Raw genomic sequence first — 21,690 nt, forward strand, 5'->3', positions numbered from 1 at the left:
CCTTTCTTTCCCTGGTGTCATATTGACCTCATCATCGTTCTGTCTCCTTTAAGTCAGTTGCTGGCTCATTATACCAGTATCCTCTAAATCCACACACGTATTACACATATATGTAGCTCTGCTGAAAAAAAAAAGTGCAATAATCATGACATACCTTTAATTGGGGAACGCTTAACAGAAGTCTGGTTTGTCTCTTTAGCTGTTCATCACAAGGACTGAAACACACATGAAAGGTAGAGCTGCTATTTGCAGAGCCTATATGGGTCTGCTTAATGCATGCACCATTCAGAGAAGTACAGCATCCAAAGTGAGAGAAAGGATAGTCCCACTGTGCCCTGTCCTGGTCAAATCACATCTGGAATCCTGGGTTCTGAGCCAAATTTTAGAAAGGACTTCTGGCAAAGTGGTGCACTTTGAGAGAAGGGTGACCAGCTTGGCAAACAGACTGGAAATCAAGTCATACTAAGACCAGATAAAGGAACTAGTGAAGACTTAAGGGAGACAAGATAGCTGTTTTCAGGTATTTTGAAGGATTGTCACATGGAAGGAGTAAAACTAATTCTGCTTGGTCCCAGAAAGCCAAAATGATACCAAAAGATTGAAGTTTAAGGTAGGCAAATTTGGCCTTAATATAAGGAAAAACTAAAATTAATGATATATCTAGACATAGGATGGGCCACCTTTGGGGGCAGTCAGTTTCTTCCCCCTTGAAGTTGTCAAGAAGAGATTTGATGACCCATTTGTTGGGGATATTATAGATGGCATTCATCTGTAGTACTCCCCAGGGAATTCAGATCATGTTCGAACAACAAGCTCCTAATAAGTGTTTGGACACAAAACATTGGTTATGACATTGTTGAAGCCACAGTTACTAAATGAAAGGATATAGATTTTTTAAAGTGTTTTTTAAAAAAACACCTTTTAATTATTGTGTCATAGAACGCTTTGACCCTCTGGGGAAGTCAATGGACCTCTTGTCAGAACAATATTTTTAAATGCATAAAATACATAGGATTACAAAGGAAAACAATTATAGTGAGATAAAGCTGTGATTTTTTTTTTCCCACTCAGGTTCCCAGACCCCCTGAAATCTATCAGTGGACTTCTTGGGGATTCTATAGACCCCAGATGAAGAGGCCCTAGTGTAGATAGAGCCTTTCCCCTTCTAAGTAAGTTAGTCTCTCCTCCCCACATCAACAATTTGGCACTGACAATCAAAAAAGTGCCAAGAGGAAGTGGAGATGGAGACCAGTAAAGACAGGGGTCAGTGTCTCCCTATTGCTTGCTTCCTCTGGGACTTTTGCTACCTCATTTACTCTGATATCTGTGCAGCTGGTTTGTGGAACCGTCTCAGGTCCCAGTCTACAGTACGGCAGGATTGTGATGGTCCTTGTGCTCTGGTTGGCTCAAATGCTCATTAGCACTTGACCAAAGGAGCTGGTTTTGCCAAAGTGGCTATTCCTAATAGATGCCAGGCTTCCTGGATGGCCCTCTTCTATTTGTGTGTGACTAGCTGTCTCCCATTCAGCATCAGAACCTCAAGCTCATAGTATGTTTGGAAAGTCAGTTCTTCCCCATCAACATGTCTCACATATATGGTTTGAGCAAAAGTTGGAGTATATGATCTCTGATTTGCTTCCCAATTCTTTTTTTTTAAAATATGAATTAATGTATTTATTTTCCATCTTAGTGAAATTGTCTTTGTAGCTCTCCTCCTTCAGTCTTGACTAGCAAACTAGCATGACCAACATGATGCCTTCCGATTCTGTAATTCTATGATTCTTTATCTCTTTACCTCCATATTTGACACCTTTGCTTGAAAGAGCAGCATATCGAATTGGCTTTTCAACATTTCAGCTGGTATAGTGGAAAGAACACTGGACCTAGAAGTCCAAAGGCTATGTAAGGGGAAGGGAAGGGAGGGAGGGAGAAAAATCTGGAACTCAGAATCTTATAAAACTGAATGTTGAAAACTATCTTTACATGTAATTGAGGGAAAAATACTATGGGGGTGGAGGGAAGACTATATGAATCCCTACTCTGACTATGGCAACAATTCACAGAGCATCTCTGAATCTCAAATTTGTCACCTACTTCACAGGGTTGTTGTGAGGATCAAACAGGATTATTTATATAAAGTGTTTTTTCTTAAAGTGCTATGTACATCTTTATTATTGTTGTTACTGTTATTATCCACAAAATAGGAATAATACCTGCTCTTCCTGCTTCAAAGAGGTGTTATCAAGATCAAGTAAGAGTGAAATTTTTTAAAAAAGAGTGCAATTAAAAAACTTTGTTGGGAGTAGCTAGGAGGAGCAGTGGATAAAGCACTGGCCCTGGATTCAGGGGGACCTGAGTTCAAATCCAGCTTCATACACTTGACACTTACTAGCTGTGTGACCCTGGGCAAGTCAGTCAACCCTCATTGCCCTGGGAGGGAGGGAACTTTGTTAAAATAAAATGCTACATAAACTCAACTATTACTATTTATACTTTACTAAAGTCTGATTCCAATGTCTCATAATGACATGGAGGTAATTCTGGCTTTTCTAAGACTATGTCACCAAAAGAAAGGCTTTACATAGGTTCCCAAGTGACAGACAATGTATTTTGTTTGAAGACCAGCTTAGCCAAGTTCAGTAAGACTAACTGAGGAAGAATTGTCCATCAAATGATTAATTTTTCTGGCCACAGCATCTGGGTGTAGAGACATTGTGACTCACATTAACAGATTAAAAAATACTTATGAGGATGAAATGACATACCATTAAAGCATCATTGTTATGTGACTGTCAAAAGATACCAACAGAAGAAACGGTTCCAAAAGTTGGATATGATGTCTGTAGCAGAGGCATGTCTTATCCATGAAAAGACTGGAGACTGGTCACTTTTTGTATACTCTTAGCTTTTCCTCATTTCCCATCAGGCCAAACTCTTCTGGATTTGTCCCAGAAACCTCTTCATTCTGGAAGATAACTTCAGCCCTGGAATTCACATCTCAGAAGTACCCACAAACATACACCCAGCAAGAAAGACCCCTCTATCTGATTGGAGGGTGAAGGGCTCCTCCCAGAATTTCCATTTAAGAAGGCAGCCTTCTTTTCATTTCTTATCAGCCTGCATTCTTTTGGGCTTTTTCCATGTTCTATGCTAGCTACCTTCTTTCTCTCCCTTTTATATGCTGTCTTCCCTCTTCAAATATAAGTTCCTTGGGAGTAAGGATTAAAAAATGAATGAATGAGTGGATAGTTAGATTAATAAATAAATAAATAGATACATGACAGACAAATGGATGGATGAATTACTGAATGAATAAATGGATGAATAAGTGAATTAATTAATTTAATTAATTAAGAAGAAGAAAGATTAGAAAAGAGAATAGAGATAACCCTTCTTTTTGCTTGTTTTTATATTGCCAATGCTTAGCATAGTGCTTGGTAATATAGTAAATACTTACTGAAAACTTGTTGACTGACTGACATATATTTATTGAAATAATATTCTTGGTGGTGAAATATTGCTGTGCTGTAAGAAATACCAAACATGATGAACATAAGGAAGCATACAAAGACATACATTAGTTGATGCAAAGTGAAATAAGCACAGCCAAAAAAATAATATAACCAATGATAACAGCAAAGTTAATAGAAAGAACAATCATCATCAAACAAGTGAAAATGAATGTTGCAAAGTTATAGAAAACTAGGTTGTCCACAAAGAAGAGCTAGGAGAACATAACATGCCTTCTCTCTTTTGCAAAGGTATTGGGGGGCAGGGCTGCACAGGTGTGAAAAATGGCCCATCATGTCATATTTTTTTAATGTATTGACTATGGGGGCAGCTAGGTGATGCAGTGGATAAAGCACCGGCCCTGGATTCAGGAGGACCTGAGTTCAAATCCAGTCTCAGACAGTTGACACTTACTAGCTGTGTAACCCTGGGCAAGTCACTTAACCCTCATTGCCCCCCCCCCCAAATTATGCAGCCATGTCTTAAAATTGATAATGTACCCAGAAATTATAGTTCCTTTAAGATTTTCCTGTTGAAATAGGAGCAGGAGGTCTTCCCAGCCCCTATCTAGAGATTTTCACTGAGAAATGTGTTGAAAATATAATAGATTTTAAACATATGTAATAATGGTTAGAGAACTACAGACTAGAGAGTTGTTACAAGAAGTTTATTTTCCTTTTTTTTTTAATGGGAGGAAGTGAAGAGAAAATAAATTCTTGTTCATTGAAAAATAAATTTTAATAGAACTGCATGCTAGAAAGGAAATATGATCTCAGGATACCTGAACCTGGGGAAGTACCCATTGGGAAAAGGGAGAGAAGATAAAGAAAACTATTGCAGTACAAGGGTAGTCACAAAGAGTGATTTTCAGTCAACCCCCCTCCCATAAGCCCAGCACAGGAATTACCATATCCAAAAGCTGAGCAGTTGTTAATGGGCCATAACTAAAAAGAAGGGAAGAGGTAGCTGAAAGATAACATTTGTTGGACAGAAGAAAGGATTGGGCCTCTGTGAGTTTGTGGTTAATGTTAATGCTAGATTCTAAAAGGGCTGGTAGAGCTGAGCAGCTCACTTGGTAATCCACATTAAGGGGTAAATACATGCTGTCTCAAATGCTATAATTCATTCAAGTAGTGAATTACCCAATGTGTGGGAGGGGAGAAGATGGGATATGAGCCCTGAGAAGGAAATAAGGATGAATTCGAAGTTATTTGGGGAAAATCCTTCAAGTTAAAAAGTCTAGAAACATTTATAAGTTTTTGAGACACCATAAACATACAGAAGTTCTTATTTGGGGAACTGTATGAATGAATGGATGGATGGATGGATGGATGGATGGATGGATGGATGGATGGATGGATGGATGGATGGATGGATGGATGAAAGAAAGAAAGAAAGAAACTCTAAGTAAAAGATTATGAACTGGTTTCTAGACTCAGGATAATTTTACAGATTTATTTTAAAGCCTAAAGAACAACACAAAAAGTTTTTATAGGCAATTCCACCTTACCACACAATGTTCCCCTTCACACAGTCTACACTTCACCATTCCCCAGATTCCTGTCACCTTATTCCACATCTGTGCCTTCGTTTTCACAATCCACTAGCTTGGATAGATCCACAGAGTCACAGAAAGAGAGCTAAAAGGAACCCACCTCAGAGGCCACATAGTCCAGTCCCCATTTTTTACAGATGGAGAAGTGAGAATAAAATCAAGTGACCTGTCCAAGGTCCCACAGCTAGTATCTGAAGGGGGAATTAGAAAATCCAGGTTTTCTGATTACCAGAACCCATGCTATCTCTTCTGTACCATCCAATCTCCCAAAAGAAGAAAACTCTTGTCTCTGCTTTCACCTTTCTACAACTCAATCTCTACCTGATGAAATCCTAACAATTTTTTTCGGGGAACCAGGTTAGGTGATTTGTCCTTCATGAAGTCTTCCCCATCTCCCCAGCAGTACAAAACAAAACTCCAAGTCCTGGTATAAGAGGATGTTGTTTTCACTTCTCTTATGAATGTAAATTTCAATTTCTATTAGAATTAGCTATGAATATGTTTTGTTTCCCCCAGTAGACTGCAAGCTTCTTCAATCAAATGGGCTTAACATTTGTAAAGTTTTCAAAGTAGTATTTAAATGGTAGTGGTGGTGGTGGTGGTCGGCAGGGACCTTATCCCATACATCTTATCCCCCAAGCAGCCCAATTCCCTGACTTGCACTTAGTATTTGCATTACCTGACCAACTATATTCAATTGATTTTTCTCCAGCCAAGCACATGGCTCTCTAACAATGAACCTGAAACTAAATACAAAAAAAAAATTATTTATGACCTATAGCCAGAATTATTCTTTTCTACCTGTAGCATTTTCCCATGACATCATCATTCATTCTGATTGACTTCTAAAGTGTATTGTCTTCCTAGAATGGCAGCAGCAATAGCAGCATACCTAGTGCTTACCAAGGACTAACCCTAATGTGTGTAAGGGTCCCAACAATTTCTGAACATGCAGATAAAAATCCTGAGTCTATCAGGAGATAGAACATCCCTAAGTTTCCTTCTTCCTTTCTAATTCCTGTTCCTAGCCCCCTCTCACAAGCCAGTGTAGAACAGAGAACTCATCGTGTTCCAATGGATTTGCCTGACTTTTCCCCCCCAACAGTGAAAGTTTTTTTCCCTTAAAATAAATCTGTCAGAGCCACTTTCTATACTTTAGTGTTTTTTTCAAAATTGAAAGCCTCCGGATTTCTTTTTTTTTCCCCCCTCAGGATTTCTAAGAGTGATTTCAGCCTGTTCTGAACCCTAAGAACACTTGGCGGTACAAAAGGCACACCAGATTTTGTAGTTTACAAATTCCCTCTGAATAGCCACCACTTCGCAGCTAGTTTGGGGAACAGAAAGCATTTCAGCAACTAGCCCTGCCACAAAGCACTAGGGGTTCTTAAGTGAGGGCTGCAGAATTCTTTCTGAGAGGGACAAAAGAGAGACTTCCTGTCATTCCCATTACTTTCTGCATGTGGGACCAATATGGGCAATGCAAAGTTTAAACAGTTGCAAATGGAGAAGGGGAGGGGGCAGTATCATGCCTAGTTTTACATATTTCTCTATTTCTAGGTGAAATTGAAAGGGAAGTCTTAGCATTCTCCTTTCGGAAAGCTAGTAGACCCCAGTGAAATGGCTGTTTACTGGGATGTTCCATTTCACCATTATTTGCTTATGGAAAATAAAGGGGAGTGACAGGAAAAGGGAGAAGGGGTGCAGGCGGGGGTTGGGGAAGAGGGAGGGAGGCACTGACCACAGTGCAGCACCAGTAACCTTGTCTTATGTGATCATTAACCTTGCTGGAAGGCGCAGCTGGCAGCTCACTCTGAGGTTTGTCATTAGAATTGAGCCGAGCCACACAGATACTGCAGGAGTATTTAAAGGATTGTTTGGTTTTCTGGGAGTGTTCTAGCTATCTTTCTGTGTGGCAGCAAAATGAAATTTCAGCTGCTCTTTTTTCTATTCCTTTTTTGCACGATGGGTATGCTTCTTATCAATGGACAAAGGCAAGGTAGGACTTTTACATTAATATGTTTGAATTGCATCATAGTGATCTGTGTGATGTGTCTATATACAGATATGCATATGGATGGATAGTATGTGTGTGTGCATCTATATACCTTTGTCTTCTGTAGATAGTTGAGAGGGACTGGAGGAAATGTTTCAGAATTCCAAAGCATGCTCCGCTCTCTGGTTAATTACTTTGATAGACTGTTAAAGTGATAGCTGAAGACAAATATAAAGATAAATGGGATACATAAGTTTTGCATCAGTGAGTTCAAAACATTGCACTCTGAGCTGTTGCTTTTTTTTTTTCAGTTCTGACCATCCAGAAAATTGGTGTGCTCATTAAAGCACTAAATAAAATCTTACATGTATAGCTAAATGGTAGAATACTAAATAGTTCATTTAAGTACCTTTGCTGAAAACTGGGATCTGCTAAGCTTAACTGGGTTTTATACCTTAATAGAATCACTGTGTAGCTTAAAGCAATTGAACTTTCTTAAGGGTGAAGGGCTATTCTATTTCTAGCAATAAAATTGAGTTGCTTCTCTTGAAATAAAAAAAAATAGCAAAAGAGAGAGAGAGAGAGAGAGAGAGAGCTATGTTCTTGTAGTGCTTTTATGAATGTAAAACAAAAAAGTCCTGGGCATGGCAGACATATATACTTTTGGCGTATAGTGTTTCTTTGCTTTAAGTACCTTCTTCAGTAATTGTCTCGATTATGATGCTCAGCTACCATAATTTTTAATAAAATTGGAATATTATAAATCCAGGGAAGCATTCCAATCCCATGAACACTTACTTAACATATATCTGACACAGTAGTAGGCATTGGGAATAACAAAGACAAAAGAACAAACACATCAATAGTACCTGCCCTCAGGGAGCTTATATTCCAAAGAAAATCAAAAAACATTCGAATATCCTTTTATATCCATGGATCCAAAAACCAACCATCTTGGTAGGAAGAGGAGTCAACCATGGCACTCAAACTAACAAGTTCAAGTAATAAAATTATATGTTGTTACCTGTGAGGGAACATTCTAAAAGTGGGCAATTGAAATAATAAATCGAAAAGACTAAGTGTAAGAGAATGACTCCATATATGAGTCCTCCCAGCTAGTCTAGTTAGGAGAGAGAAAAGGTTATACAGAGAAATGCACATGTTCATGACTGGCTCCAGTTCAGACTATCTTTTTTGTTATTGTTGACCAGAAGTTCACTCACTCAGAGAATAAATCGCAACCAGTCTCCATGTGGTATGCCCTCTGACATTCACAAGAAAAATGTACTTTTCCAAATGAGCCCTGATCCGTTGTTTACAGCTTTTAGTTCTCCAGCACACTGAAGTATATAGAACGAAGTTTACTTTGGTCAAGGTTCTTGTAAAATATTGGTGATTAATTCACTGGGCAGAAACTGAAAGGGCAAGTTATGTTTAAGTAAGCGGCCCTTTAGGGGTAAAGAAGATGACAGCCCTGGCTGTATTGAGCTTGAAAATGCCCTCTTGATACATTCTGATTACCTTGTTAGCATTTTAGTAATACACATGAATTATGCATCCTGTTACCTCTTGTTGTATGGATTATCGTCCAGCAAACAACAAATGACCACCAGGCACCCTGGTTCTAAAAGATTTCTTAGCATGCTCCAGGACCATGACATACAAATTTTTCAGGGGGAGGAATGAAAAATATTTTTGCTTTTTCTAATTACAGGTAACCTGGCATTGAGAAGAAAACTGCATAGACACAGCTGTCTCCAGAGGAGATGCATGCCCCTCCATTCCCGGGTGCCCTTCCCCTGAGGTATTTCTGATAGCAAAAATGGCTTTCTTCAAATTTCAGCACTGTTCATTCAGATCTAGGTTGGAGCTGATCATAAAATCAGGCGCCAGGAGAATGCAATTATGAATGTGCCTCTAAACATGTGTTTTGAAATGCTGCGTGGGTAGCTGAGCATGTTCCCCAGAATAAGCACATTCCAAGTTAGACTTACGTGGTATTTTTTTTTAAAGCACTCAGAGATGCATTTTCTTAACCAAACCACAGCCATAATCTGTTTGGTCTTGATTCTTGGTTATTTCTTTTTGCCTGCAGACAGGGTTTGAAAAGAGAACAAAACTTATTTGTTAATCTAAACTCCGAGGCTGTATTCCTAGCCTCTCCGGTGTGGCTGGTGCTGATTACTAGGCTTTCTAGGGGAAAACTGGAAGAGGGGAGGGCGGGGAGATGGGAAATGGAGGGGGGGGGGCACTTGCTGCTGCCCTAATTTGCCTTTTGCAGCTTCAGATCCTAAATTAGCTTTCCCCTTAATTTCCCACCCACCAAAATGCTAATCTTTTCACTCTGGAAACTGCCTTCCCAATCAACCAAGGATACAGTTTGAATCTATTAACTTTTAAAAAGTGCTAAAGTCAAAATGCTTCACATAAAAATATTCCTGTTGGTTTTTAACCGCCATGATTTGAAAGTCTACATTCATTTTAAAAGGCTTTTTTTTTTTAAGCCTTTCAAGATGTCTCTGGAGCTCAGCTTCTCAGCTGAGCAGTGTGCATATGCAAACACTAATTAACTAGTCCTGTTAGGTTGTATGTAGTTTTTATGGCTTCCATTGCAATGCCCATTGTTTGCTGGATGTTTTTCCTATCAGGTTAAAGCCCTGTGGTAAGAAGTCAGAAGAAGGAACTTAAAAGGTATAGTGATCAATAACTATAGACAAGGATAAAACCCAGAAAGAAGCCTGTTTTCTCAGCTTGATAGAAGGAGAAACTTGTTATAACCAGTTCTGGAGAAATAGTGACTACAGCTTGCATGGAGATGTTTTGCATTAAAAACAACTACAACTAGAGTGTTTATCAGGAGAAATAATGTGTCAGGAGGAGCCTCTGCTCCAGGTTTTCTGAGCATTTTGTTATAAATAACAATGAGCTTTGCTTGTATCAGACAATAGCAAGAAGATTCCTGCATATTAGTAAAGAGAGAAGGAGACACCCTTGCATAATTAAACACAAAGCATCCCTTATCCACAGGTCATCATGGCTTTCCCCACTAAATGCTGGCCATAAAAAAACCAACCTAGGTTGCAGGTAAACAAGTTGCTAGTTGGAATAAGAAAGTCTAAAAAGTTAAGGAAAATTCTGACTTAAAGCATTTGCAAAAGGAATGCCAAAGACTGGTATATTTTTTTCTTCTCTTTGCATCCCTATCATCTCACAGGTGCCAGACATATAGTAGGAGCTCAATTAATGCCTTTTGAATCTAAATGAACTGAATGTAAACTTTCATCAACTTGTAGTAATCCTTAACTTTGGGCAACTGATAAACGGCCCCAGAATTCTGCTGATTCTAGTTTAGAATCTCTCCTTCAGTTTCTCAGTGTCTAGGTCAGCAAAACACTCTGGCTAGAAGCTTTGCACCTAGTTATGTGGTGGGGTTTTAAGTACTAAAATGCCTATTTGTACCATTAAAAGGTATACAGACACAACGCAAGATTACTCTGTCATTGCTGCTAACAAATATTATATTAAAAAGAGGGTAGAAATAGGAAGCAGAACTGTGATTTCTTTAGTTAAGGGAAGTGCAAAGTGAAGAATCTCCATTTACCAATGAAGGTCAGCACATTCTCTAAATTTATAATTTTGAAGAGATGCTACTTGCCCAGGGTTACACAACTAGGGCGTTTGGTGGCTTTTTAAGAAAGAAGGGGCAAGAGAGGAAAGCAGGGCCTTCCTGGCTTTGAGGTCAGCTCACTTATCCACTCCACCATACTGCCTCTCATGATAAGAATAATTAGGCATTACATTGTGACAGGGCAAGTTGTAGCCCCATTTTATAGATAAGAAAACTAAGGTTCAATGAAGTTGACTTTCCTAATAAGTGGCAGGACCAAGACTCAAACTGAGTCTTCTAACTTGATGTTCACACCACAAACCCACAAAGCCTCTACCAGTATTATAACTTCCCCTTATCTCACATCCTTATTAGGCTTTTTTTATGGGCACTAACAAAGCAAGGGAAGTTGGGCTACAGAGCCCGGAGGCTCTCACTAAGCAAAGTGTCCCTTTCATCCCTGCTAAGGCCTAAGCCAACATTCTTTCACCTCCATGTTTCCTGCATGCTTTAAGCACAAATTGAATGTGAGGGGTTGGCTCAATTTAGCCCATGTAGGGCCATGTAACAGGGTAGATAAACTGAATAAAATGTAGTTTACATTGGAAGCTTTTCAGATTAGCCCCTTGGTGATGAATTCTTTGGTCCCCTTATTAGTGATGCATGCTGACCCCACTGTTACTTAGACAAATTGCCTAACCCTTCCCATTGAGCTGGTTTCATTAAAATAGCTACCCTGTATACAACCGATCCAACTGACTCGTTATTTTGGCATTAGGTGGACAAAGCCTTAGAGTCCCAAGTGGTGGATTTGATATAAGAATGGAGAACAAGATGATGCTTGTCAGTGATAAGCCAGAAAATCCACCATTAAGTGTTTGTGCAAGAGACAACCAAGTAGCAGCCAAAGGTAGCCTGGTTTTGTCGACTTTTATCTACTTTCCCAAAATTTCCTTCTTCTAATAATAAAATCTAACTGGCTGTTTTGACATTCTGGACATGGTAAATGAACCTTTTCATCCACTGAGTAATGAAGATATATTTTAATTTTTATCATAAGAGCTTTTGGGGTACTGATTTTAGAACTGACTAATTTCTGGAACCAAGCAGATATTATCATTTCATATTTCCTAATTCAATTCAACAAGCACTGACTAAGCACCTACTTTGTGTTGGTCACAGGGCTCATTGATGGGGCTTGAGAATCCAGAGGGAGAAAAATGACATTCATGTTTTAGTTTTTTTTAAGACTACTGGGGGAGATTAGGTATGTATGTGAATAACACTGTGTTAGGTTATAGTAAGTACACAGAACATGCATGTACTCAAACGGAATGATATGAAGAAATGTTCAAGGAAGAAAATACTTTTAAATTGCAAGGCACTGGGGTAGGACATGGGGGTACAGTGGTGAGATCGGGGAGGGTCAAACAAAGGAGAGATGGCATCTGACTTAAGCCTTAAATTAATCCTTAATGGATTTCAACAAGCTAGTGTCATCATCCCAATTAGAGAAGTCTCTTTGAAATATGAGAACCAAGAGAACTATATTGTGAGCAAATGTTTTACAGTTCAAATAACTTATGGAGGCTCAGTAGATGGAATATTTAGAGAGTTTCTAGAAAGGACCATTACCAGTTGCTAATGGAGAATGTGACGAGCCAAAGCCTTGAAGCCTTTATATAGATTGAATTGTTTGTTGAGTTAGAGTTAGACCCAAGTAAGTTTCCCAGACTTGAGGAAGTGGCAGCTAGTTCTCTGGGGCTCCTAGGAAAAGACATGACATGAGCATGTCTGTGTGTGTTTTTTCTATTATAAAGACTGACAGGCAGCTGAAGAAGCCAGGGCATTGTGTCTGCATGTCCCTTTCTAGGGTGTCTTTTGTGTTCCATGGCCACATTAAGTAGTCTCTGTTGGTAAAGAGTTCTCTGGTAAAAATAATAATAATTTTTAAAAAAACTAGAATTTATTGAATATGGGAATAACATTGTCACATCTGTGCATAAGGAAAATCACTTTGGTAGCTGTGTGGAAGATGGACTGAAGTGAGGAGGCAGAAAGATCAGTTAGGAGACTATTGCAATAATCTAGGAAAGAGGAGATGAGGACCTGAACCAAGGAGTGGTTGAGTGAGTAGACAGAAGAAATGGGAAGAAGGGACAAGATTTGGCCACTAAATGGATTTTCAGGGTGAAGGACAGTAGGGAGATGACAATAAAACCAAAGTTACAAGTCTGAGAGATTAGAAAAACTGCAGGATCTTTGATAGAAATAAGGAGGCTTTGAAGAAGGGTCAGTTGTAGAGGAAGGAGGAGTGTAAAGCTAATTAATTCCATTTGGTACATACTGAGTTTAAGATCTCTATCAAATATCCAGTTTGCAATGTCCAGTAGGCAACTAGTGATGCAGAATTGAAGCTCAAGGGAGGGACTGGAGTATGTGGAAGGAGAAGAGGGACCCAGGACAGATTCTGAGGGAACACCCATCAGTAGGGAGTTTGATATAGATTATGAATCAATAAAAGAGACTCAGAAGGGCAGCTAGGTGGCGCAGTAGATAGAGCACCAGCCCTGGAGTCAGGAGTACCTGAGTTCAAATTCGGCCTCAGACACTTAACATTTACTAGCTGTGTGACCCTGGGCAAGTCTCTTAACCCCAATTGCCTCACCCCCAAAAAAAAGAGAGAGAGAGAGAGAGAGAGAGACTCAGAAGATTCCAGCAAACAGAAGGAGAACAAAGAAAGAGCAGTTTCATGAAAACCCAGAGAGGAGAAAGTTTCTAGGGGGAGAGAATACTCAATAACATAAAAAACTGAGATCAAGAAGGATGAGACTTAAGAAAAGATTATTACATTTGACACTTAAGAGATCATCAATAACTTTGGAGAAAACAGTTTCAGTTGAGATAAGGTCAGAAATCATATTGCAAGCAAAAGATAAGGGTCTGACTGAACTAGGGTCAAGGTGGTGAGACTGGATGATGGTGAGATCTCAGAAGTGGAATACATTAGACTTGGCAATTGATTATGTGGAGATAAAAGTGGGGAAGGGAGAAGATAGTCAAAGATGACACTGAAGTTTCAAACATGTAAGTTGGGAGAAAGGTGGAACCAGCAATAGAAATGGGGAGTTTACAGTAGGAAAAGGGATTGGTTATAGGGGAGAGATAATGAGTTCAGTTTGGGACATGTTGAGTTTGTGAAGTGATGGTGGGAGATGAATGAAAATGTCTGGTGGGCAGCTGGAAATATGAAATTCAGAGGAGAGATTATAGTTGAAGTTAGAGAATGTCCTAAAAAGAAGTCAATATTGAAGCCATAAGAATTGATAAGAAGGGGGAAGCTAGGTGGCACAATGGATAAAGCACAGGCCCTGGATTCAGGAGGACCTGAGTTCAAATCCAGCCTCAAACACTTGACACTTACTAGCTCTGTGACCCTGGGCAAGTCACTTAACCCTCATTGCCTCCCCCCCCAAAAAAGACCAAAAATTTAAAAAGAATAGATAAGAAAGAGAATACAGAGACAAAAGACAAGGGGACTGATGAGAGATTCGTGAGGAAAGCTTTGATGTTGGATAAAAGAAGGAAAAGAAGAGAATATGGGAGTGAAAAATGCAAGCAGAGAATCGCTAGAGTGCTGTAGAAAGTCATTCAAGGAAGGTGAGACATCAGGGAAAGGCTAGTCAAAAGTACCAAATGCTGCAGAGTGGTAAGGGAAGAATTCAGCACAGTGGGAAAAGCCATTGGATTTGGTGATAAGAGAGTGAATGGTGAACTTGGAATGAACTAGTTCAATAAAGTGGAAGAGACCAGATTACAAAAAACTATAGAGATGCAAAAATAGACACAGTGAGTATAATAAATCAATAGTTTTCAAACTTTTTGGTCACCTTTTAAGATCCTTTTACACTCTTAAAAATTATTGAGGCTCGAGGCAGCTAGGTGGCACAGTGGATGGAGCACCAGCCCTGGATTCAGGAGGACCTGAGTTCAAATCTGGCCTCAGACACTTAACACTTACTAGCTGTGTGACCCTGGGCAAGTCACTTAACCCCAATTGCCTCACCCCCAAAAAAAAAAATTATTGAGGCTCCCAAAAAAGATTTATGTGGCTCCTATCTATAGATATTTACCATCTTAGAAATTTTAAATGATAAAAATTTAAATTTTTATTAATTCATTAAAAATAACAATATGATATGTTCATACAAATAACATCTTTTTTATGAAAAATAACCCTATTTCCCCCAAAAAAAAATAGTGAGAAGAATGGCATGTTTCCATATTTTTGTAAATCTCTTTAATGTCTGATGGAACAAAACTAGATTCTCCATATTTGCATTCAATCTGTTGTGATATATTGATTTAGTTGAAGTATATAAAGAAATTCCAGCCTTGCACAGATAAATAGGTGAAAGAAAAAGGAGAATTTTAATAACTTCTATAGATGATTTTGGATGTTTTTCTTTGATGTTATACTGAAACTTGACAAATAATAGTTTCTTAAATATATTAAAATTAAATATAATAATTTAAATTAATATAGTACAAAATAAAATTATTTAAAATGTTAAATAATAATTTAAATTTAAATATATTAAATAATAGTTTCTTAAATAAATATTAAGTAAATGTGCAATCTGAAACCATTTCACCGAACTTTTCACATTCCATTACATTAGAATTCACTGGTCTTTCTTGCACTTTGAATGGACCATAAATGTTCTCATAACATCATGCATTGGCCATTCGGGGGTAAAAAAAAAAATGGTTCAATAAATTATGCAAATATTCTAAATGTTGACATTCATTAGACCACATTTTTTAAAAATCATATTTGTTAATATCACTGCCAATCTCATTTAAGTACTGAGAAGCTATCAAGTTCACAGTGGCAGAAAGAAGTTTTCTAAAATTCAAATTTTTGCATGAAAATTTAATTTTATGATTGTCAACAAATACTAATAGTTGTTCTCCTGGAAGCCACAGGCTTCTTAGGTTCATTTTGAGAAAATAGCTGCTAAAAATCCAAGTCTGAATAACCATAGTTTGACAGTTGCTCTTTAAAGTAAAAATGGTGTTCTGTTTTTTAAAAAAGCTGCTAGTTCAGCTGACAACTCAATCACATGGACATTTTTCCTTGAAAAATCATTGTACTGCAGCATGCAGCAGTTTCATCACACAGAATATTAAAAAGACAGTTAGTAATTTTGTGGTTTCATCAAGGATTTTTTTTGGGGGGGGACAAGGCCATTGGGATTAAGTGACTTGCCCAGGATCACACACATCAAGGATATTCTTAAGTGAAAGTTGCATACTTGTATACACACACACACATATATAGATACATAGGGGGAGAGAGAGAGAGAGAGAGAGAGAGAGAGAGAGAGAGAGAGAGGGAGGGAGGGAGGGAGAGAGAATAGCAGTGAAGAACACAATGAAGACTGCTAGTATACTAGTACAGTTTGGTTGCACTGCCTTGATTTGTTCTAAAGGACCACCATTGCTAATGTCAACACAATTGTTCCTGGATAAACCACAAAATTTTTTAAAAAATTGTTTTAACACTTTGGATATTTTGGCACCACTTAGGTTTGTTGCCAAACATTCACATAAAAGATTTTCTTCAGTGATTAGCTGGTGCTGATATTGGACATAGTATATATAGAAGCAGAAAAGAAAGCCAAGGGGCGGCTAGGTGGCACAGTGGATAGAGCACCGGCCCTGGAGTACCTGAGTTCAAATCCACCCTCAGACACTTAACACTTACTAGCTGTGTGACCCTGGGCAAGTCACTTAACCCCAATTGCCTCACTAAAAAAAAAAAAAGAAAAGAAAAGAAAGCCAAAGCCTTGTCTATAGAAAAGGCAAAAGTATAATTCTTCAGATGAGATATTAACTCAGTCTTCATGTTTGCAACTAAATGTTTAATTAACAGGTCATGTAGTCTCTAGAAAACTCCACTGTATACTCATAAGAAAATGAGAATGAAAAAGACAGTTTCAGTATTATTATGAAATAGTTTTGATCTCACTGACCCTTTGAAAGGGTCTCAAGGACCTTCAAGAGCCTGCAGACCACACTCTGAGAACCACAGGTGTAGACTATGGGAATCTTATATAATATGAAGAAACAATCCCTGGCTTCTAGATGTGTTCAAGCTGTGACATTTAATATCTTTGTGATCTTGGACCAGTTACTTAATATCCCTGGGACTCAGTTTCTTCCTCTTTAAAATGGGTGGGGCAGAAGGGAAAGTAGCACTAGATAAACTCCAACATCCCTTCCACCTTTACATCTGTGATCCTGTGAATTTCTAAACTACTTGAGACCTAAGTTGGCACGGGGTTGGGAAGGGGGGGTGGGCAGTTAAAAGAAGTAAGGGAGAACTGTATGTATGTGTATATACATATACACACACGTGTGTGTGGCGTAAGAATAGAACTTGGTTTGTCAAAATGCAGACTTTCCGAAATACTTTATTTCAAAGCTAACTGGGGGATAAAAAGACTTAAGAAAAATAAGCAATTCATAATTTAGAATTTGTTAGCACAAAGATTATCTATATCTTCCCCCAATATGACAGTAAAATTGTTCATAATTCATCTAGTTTAACATCACATTACTGTGATAAATGTGCACTTAAAATGTTCTATTTCCCCCCACCAAGAATATTAAGTGACAGCCCAAAAACTAACTTCTGAGTTCTCTTCCTTCAAGTTGAAAAACATGTTATTTTCTCACTGTAAAAGAGTTAACATTTTTAAAAAACATCATTCATGAATATACCTGTTTCTTTGGAATCCATCTCTGCAGTGACTCTACTCTTAAATCCCTATCCCATTCCCCACAATAACTTTTCCTTTTTATCTTACCCCCACTTGCACCCCACTACACTACACTTGCAGTGAATTTGTCTCTGATTTCTCATCTAAGTGGAACTTCCTCAACTACCTTCCTCCATTCCTCCCTGCATCATTTTTTTTTTGTGGGGCAATGGGGGTAAGGTGACTTGCCCAGGGTCACACAAGCAGTAAGTGTCAAGTGTCTGAGGCCGGATTTGAACTCAGGAACTCCTGAATCCAGGGCCAGTGCTTTATCCACTGCGCCACCTAGCCGCCCCGCTCCCTGCATCATTTTTGCTGTTTTTTTCTGTCTAGTTCAGAAAGGAAGGAAGGAAGGAAGGAAGGAAGGAAGGAAGGAAGGAAGGAAGGAAGGAAGGAAGGAAGGAAGGAAGGAAGGAAGGAAGGAAGGAAGGAAGGAAGGAAGGAAGGAAGGAAGGAAGGAAGGAAGGAAGGAAGGAAGGAAGGAAGGAAGGAAGGAAGGAAGAGAAAATCTTCATAAAACCATGCATAGTCAAGTAAAACAATTTCTCTCATTGACCATGTCCAAAGATGTATGTCTCTTTCCGAATCATTAAGCCAAGGCCTCACTGGCAGGAGGTTGGGTAGCATGTTTCAGCCACGGTCCTCTGGAATCCTGGTTAGTCATTGCACTGATGAGAATTCTTAAGTCTTTCAGAAGACTAACAGCAACTACCTCACAAGGTTGTTGTGAGTATCAAATGAGATGATATTAAATTATAAGCCAAGTGCCTGGCACACAGTGGGTGCTTAATAAATGATTGTTCCATACTCCCTTCCCCCTGCCTTATTGTATAAATCATTCTCACCTCTCCTACTCAAGTTGACACAAACCCATCTCTTTAAACAAGGCTTGCATCTGTCCCCTCTTTCCTTTGCACACTGGGACCACCCCAGGCCTTCCTTACCAGCCACCCAGAATCCTGCAGTAGTCTTCCACCTCAGTCCAATCCATCCTTCATATCAACAACACCAAGCTAATCTTCCAGGCTTATGCTCGTGATATTCTTTTACTCAAAAAGCCTTCACTGGCTCCCTAGCAGCTATTGGGGAACATTCAGACTCCTATACTTGTCATTCAAGGCCCTACACACTCAATTGTCACTTTGCCCTTCCAATGTTATCTCACTCTTAGTCAAGCTGGATTATTCTGTCCTGTGAATGCATCCATTGTTTTCCCAACTTCATATCTTTGCTCACACAGTTCCTAGGACCTAGACTGTACTCCTCCTCCTTCTTCACCTAGCAAGTTGTTACCCAGCCATTAAATCCGGGCTTAAATGTCACTTCTTTCTGAAAATCTTCTCTGCTCCTGCAAACAGGTAATGACAGTTTCCTCTCAGACCATCCTGAGCACTTTATTCTGTCTCTTTACAGTACCTACCATAGATTCCAGGGCATTATCTTAGAGCCCATTGGACTGCAAGCTTCATGCTTTATCCATGAATTATCTAAACTGTGTTTTCCCTCAGTGACTGCCACTGAGCCTTCAAGGTAGGAGCTTAACAAACATTTGAATTTGTTTGTAGAGGTTCTTTTGAGTATGCATAGACATTTTATGGCCTCGGTCCTGTCTCAATAATGGATTATCAGATTTAGAACTGAAAGGAACATTAAAGAGTATCATGTAATCAGAGGATTTCGAGCTGAAAGGGAGCTTAGAGGCCCCTAGTGTTACAAATAAGGGACAGAGAAGTAAAGAGATTTGTACAGGATTATAAAGCTATTTAGTGTCTGAGGAAGAATTTGAACACTCCTACCTGAGTCCAGAGCTCTGCTCACTCTCAAGTTAACCTTCATTTTAAAGGTAAAGAGGGGGCAGCTAGGTGGTGCAGTGGATAGAGCACCGGCCCTGGAGTCAGGAGGACCTGAGTTCAAATCTGGCCTCAGACACTTGACACTTACTGGCTGTGTGACCCTGGGCAAGTCACTTAACCCCCATTGCCCCGCAAAAAAAAAAAAAAAAAAAGGTAAAGAAACTGAGTCCTAATGAGATTTAGTGATTTACCCAAGGTAAGGAAGGGAAAAAAGAAGTGGAAGTGGGATTTGAATACAGATTTCTGTACTTCAAATCTATGCCACTATAACTTGGTACTTCTCGAGTATTCTATTGGTAAGCTAAAGAGACTTTTGGCTAGATTCATCAAAGAACAGTGATGGGATTTGATTTTGGATATATTACTCCAAGTAGAATACTTCAATACTCCAAAAGTTCTGTGGTATCCATAGTATAGATCCTCTACCAATGCTGATCACAACCCTTTCTCTGCCTTAGTGATCAGCCATGAGTTAGGGCACCTAGGTGGCACAGTAGATAGAACTCTGGCACTGAAATTGGGAGGACCTGAGTTCGAATCTCATCTCAGACACTTACTAGCTGTGTGACTCTGGGCGAGTTACTTGACTCCAACTTCCTTAAACACCCGGAGCCATCTCTAGTCATCCTGAAGCATATCTTGCCACTGGACCCAGATGGCTCTGGAGAAGAGGGTGAGGCTGGTGACCTTGCACAGCCCTCCCTCACTTTAATCCAAATTCACTGCAAGTCATGACATCATCTTAATGTCAAGGCCTCTTTAAGTTCAAAGGACAAAACAACAGCCATGAATTGCTGAGACAAAAGAACAAAAACCCTGAGCCCAAAGACCTGGTAGTTATCCTTTTTAGTTATCCTTTTAGTGATAAGTATCTCCAAATTTAGCAGAACAGTTTTCCAGATTTTTAAGACCAGCCAAAGTTTGTTTCCCTGGCATAATCTTCATGTCACATCTGTGCCACAAGACCACAATGGAATCAATCTTCACATTGAGGAACCATAAAGTATTTAGAAGCTTTTAAAATCTATTTGCTTCTTGAAAAGCAACTAATTTGACTACCGTCAACCATTTCAAAAATTATGTTTCATTTCGGGCTTGATATTTGTATATTAAGAAGAAAATGTATTGAAAATTGTTTAAAGGAGAGGTATTGAACACTGACTAACATTTATCAGGAACCACATGAACATGTAATTGAGAAATATTTAACAAAATAAATAAAAATACAATAAAACATAGAAAGTGTTAATTTGTGGTTATCTGACTATGTAGCTTAGTGGCCTCTATTTGAGTTTGATACCACTCATTTAAAGTATGTCCCCAAGGAAGAGAAATGAAAAGGCAGCTTCTCCTACTCCCTAGAAGTCATGGCAGGGCCACAAGTGTGGAACATTGCATATATGTTCAGATATTTTTAATGTATTCATCAGTTTTGCTGATTGCTTTTTCCCTTCTTCCCCCCATTTTTCTTTTAAAAATTTATTCTACTATATGACTCTCTGACAGGGGACAGGGGAAAGGATATAAGAAAAATTTAGGTGATGTAAAAATAAAAGCATCAATAAATACTTATTTTTAAAAATTGATTAAAACTATAATTTTGGGGGGCAGGGCAATGAGGGTTAAGTGACTTGCCCAGGGCCACACAGCTAGTATCAAGTATCCGAGGCCAGATTTGAACTCAGGTCCTCCTGAATCCAGGGCCAGTGCTTTATCTACTGTGCCACCTAGCTGCCCCCTAATACTATAAATATTAGTAAAAAAAACTAAGTTCCCTTTTTGGAAAAATAACATTATAATTATCTAACCATAGGATATATTTTTGCGGTTTCCTCCTTGCCACTTAACAAACTTCTAGGCTCTTTCCACTACCATGTGTTAGTTTGAGCTTGGGAAATATGATTTTAATATTACCCTCAAACATATTTAAGAAATCTGATGCTAAAAAAACCATGTTATTTAATTAATTCATTCAATTTGTACTTAGGTGCTGTGAGAGATTCAAAGACACATAGGACATAGTAGCTACCCCCAGGGAGACTGCCATTTCAATGAGGGGCCAAAATATACAGACATATTAGAAATAATTCAACAACAATAACACATGCCACCACAAACACTTAGGTGCTTTTGAACTAGCTATATTCCAAGAGTTAATTAGTGTCTAGAATAGCCCCTGTTATCTCCCCTAGACGCCATGCTCTAAAGTACCTAGTTGGGGCAGCTAGGTGGCACAGTGGATAGAGCACTGGCCCTGGATTCAGGAGGACCTGAGTTTAAATCCAGCCTCAGACACTTGACACTTACTAGCTGTGTGACCCTGGGCAAGCCACTTAACCCCAGCT

At 38.9% G+C, this 21,690-nt stretch overlaps 1 protein-coding gene across 1 annotated transcript in view; it reads left to right on the plus strand.

Moving 5' to 3' along the window:
- Positions 1 to 6,805: 6,805 nt before the first annotated feature.
- The window catches only part of APELA (apelin receptor early endogenous ligand), a 35,201-nt gene continuing 20,316 nt past the window's right edge, over positions 6,806 to 21,690 (plus strand). The window contains exons 1-2 of the mRNA XM_043969823.1: positions 6,806 to 7,061; positions 8,773 to 8,862. Coding sequence (XP_043825758.1) covers positions 6,986 to 7,061; positions 8,773 to 8,861 — 165 coding nt within the window. The 5' untranslated portion in view covers positions 6,806 to 6,985 and the 3' untranslated portion in view covers position 8,862. The remainder of the gene's footprint in view (positions 7,062 to 8,772; positions 8,863 to 21,690) is intronic.

This window comes from Dromiciops gliroides, chromosome 6 (assembly GCF_019393635.1).
Source record: "Dromiciops gliroides isolate mDroGli1 chromosome 6, mDroGli1.pri, whole genome shotgun sequence".
Lineage (NCBI taxonomy): Eukaryota > Metazoa > Chordata > Mammalia > Microbiotheria > Microbiotheriidae > Dromiciops > Dromiciops gliroides.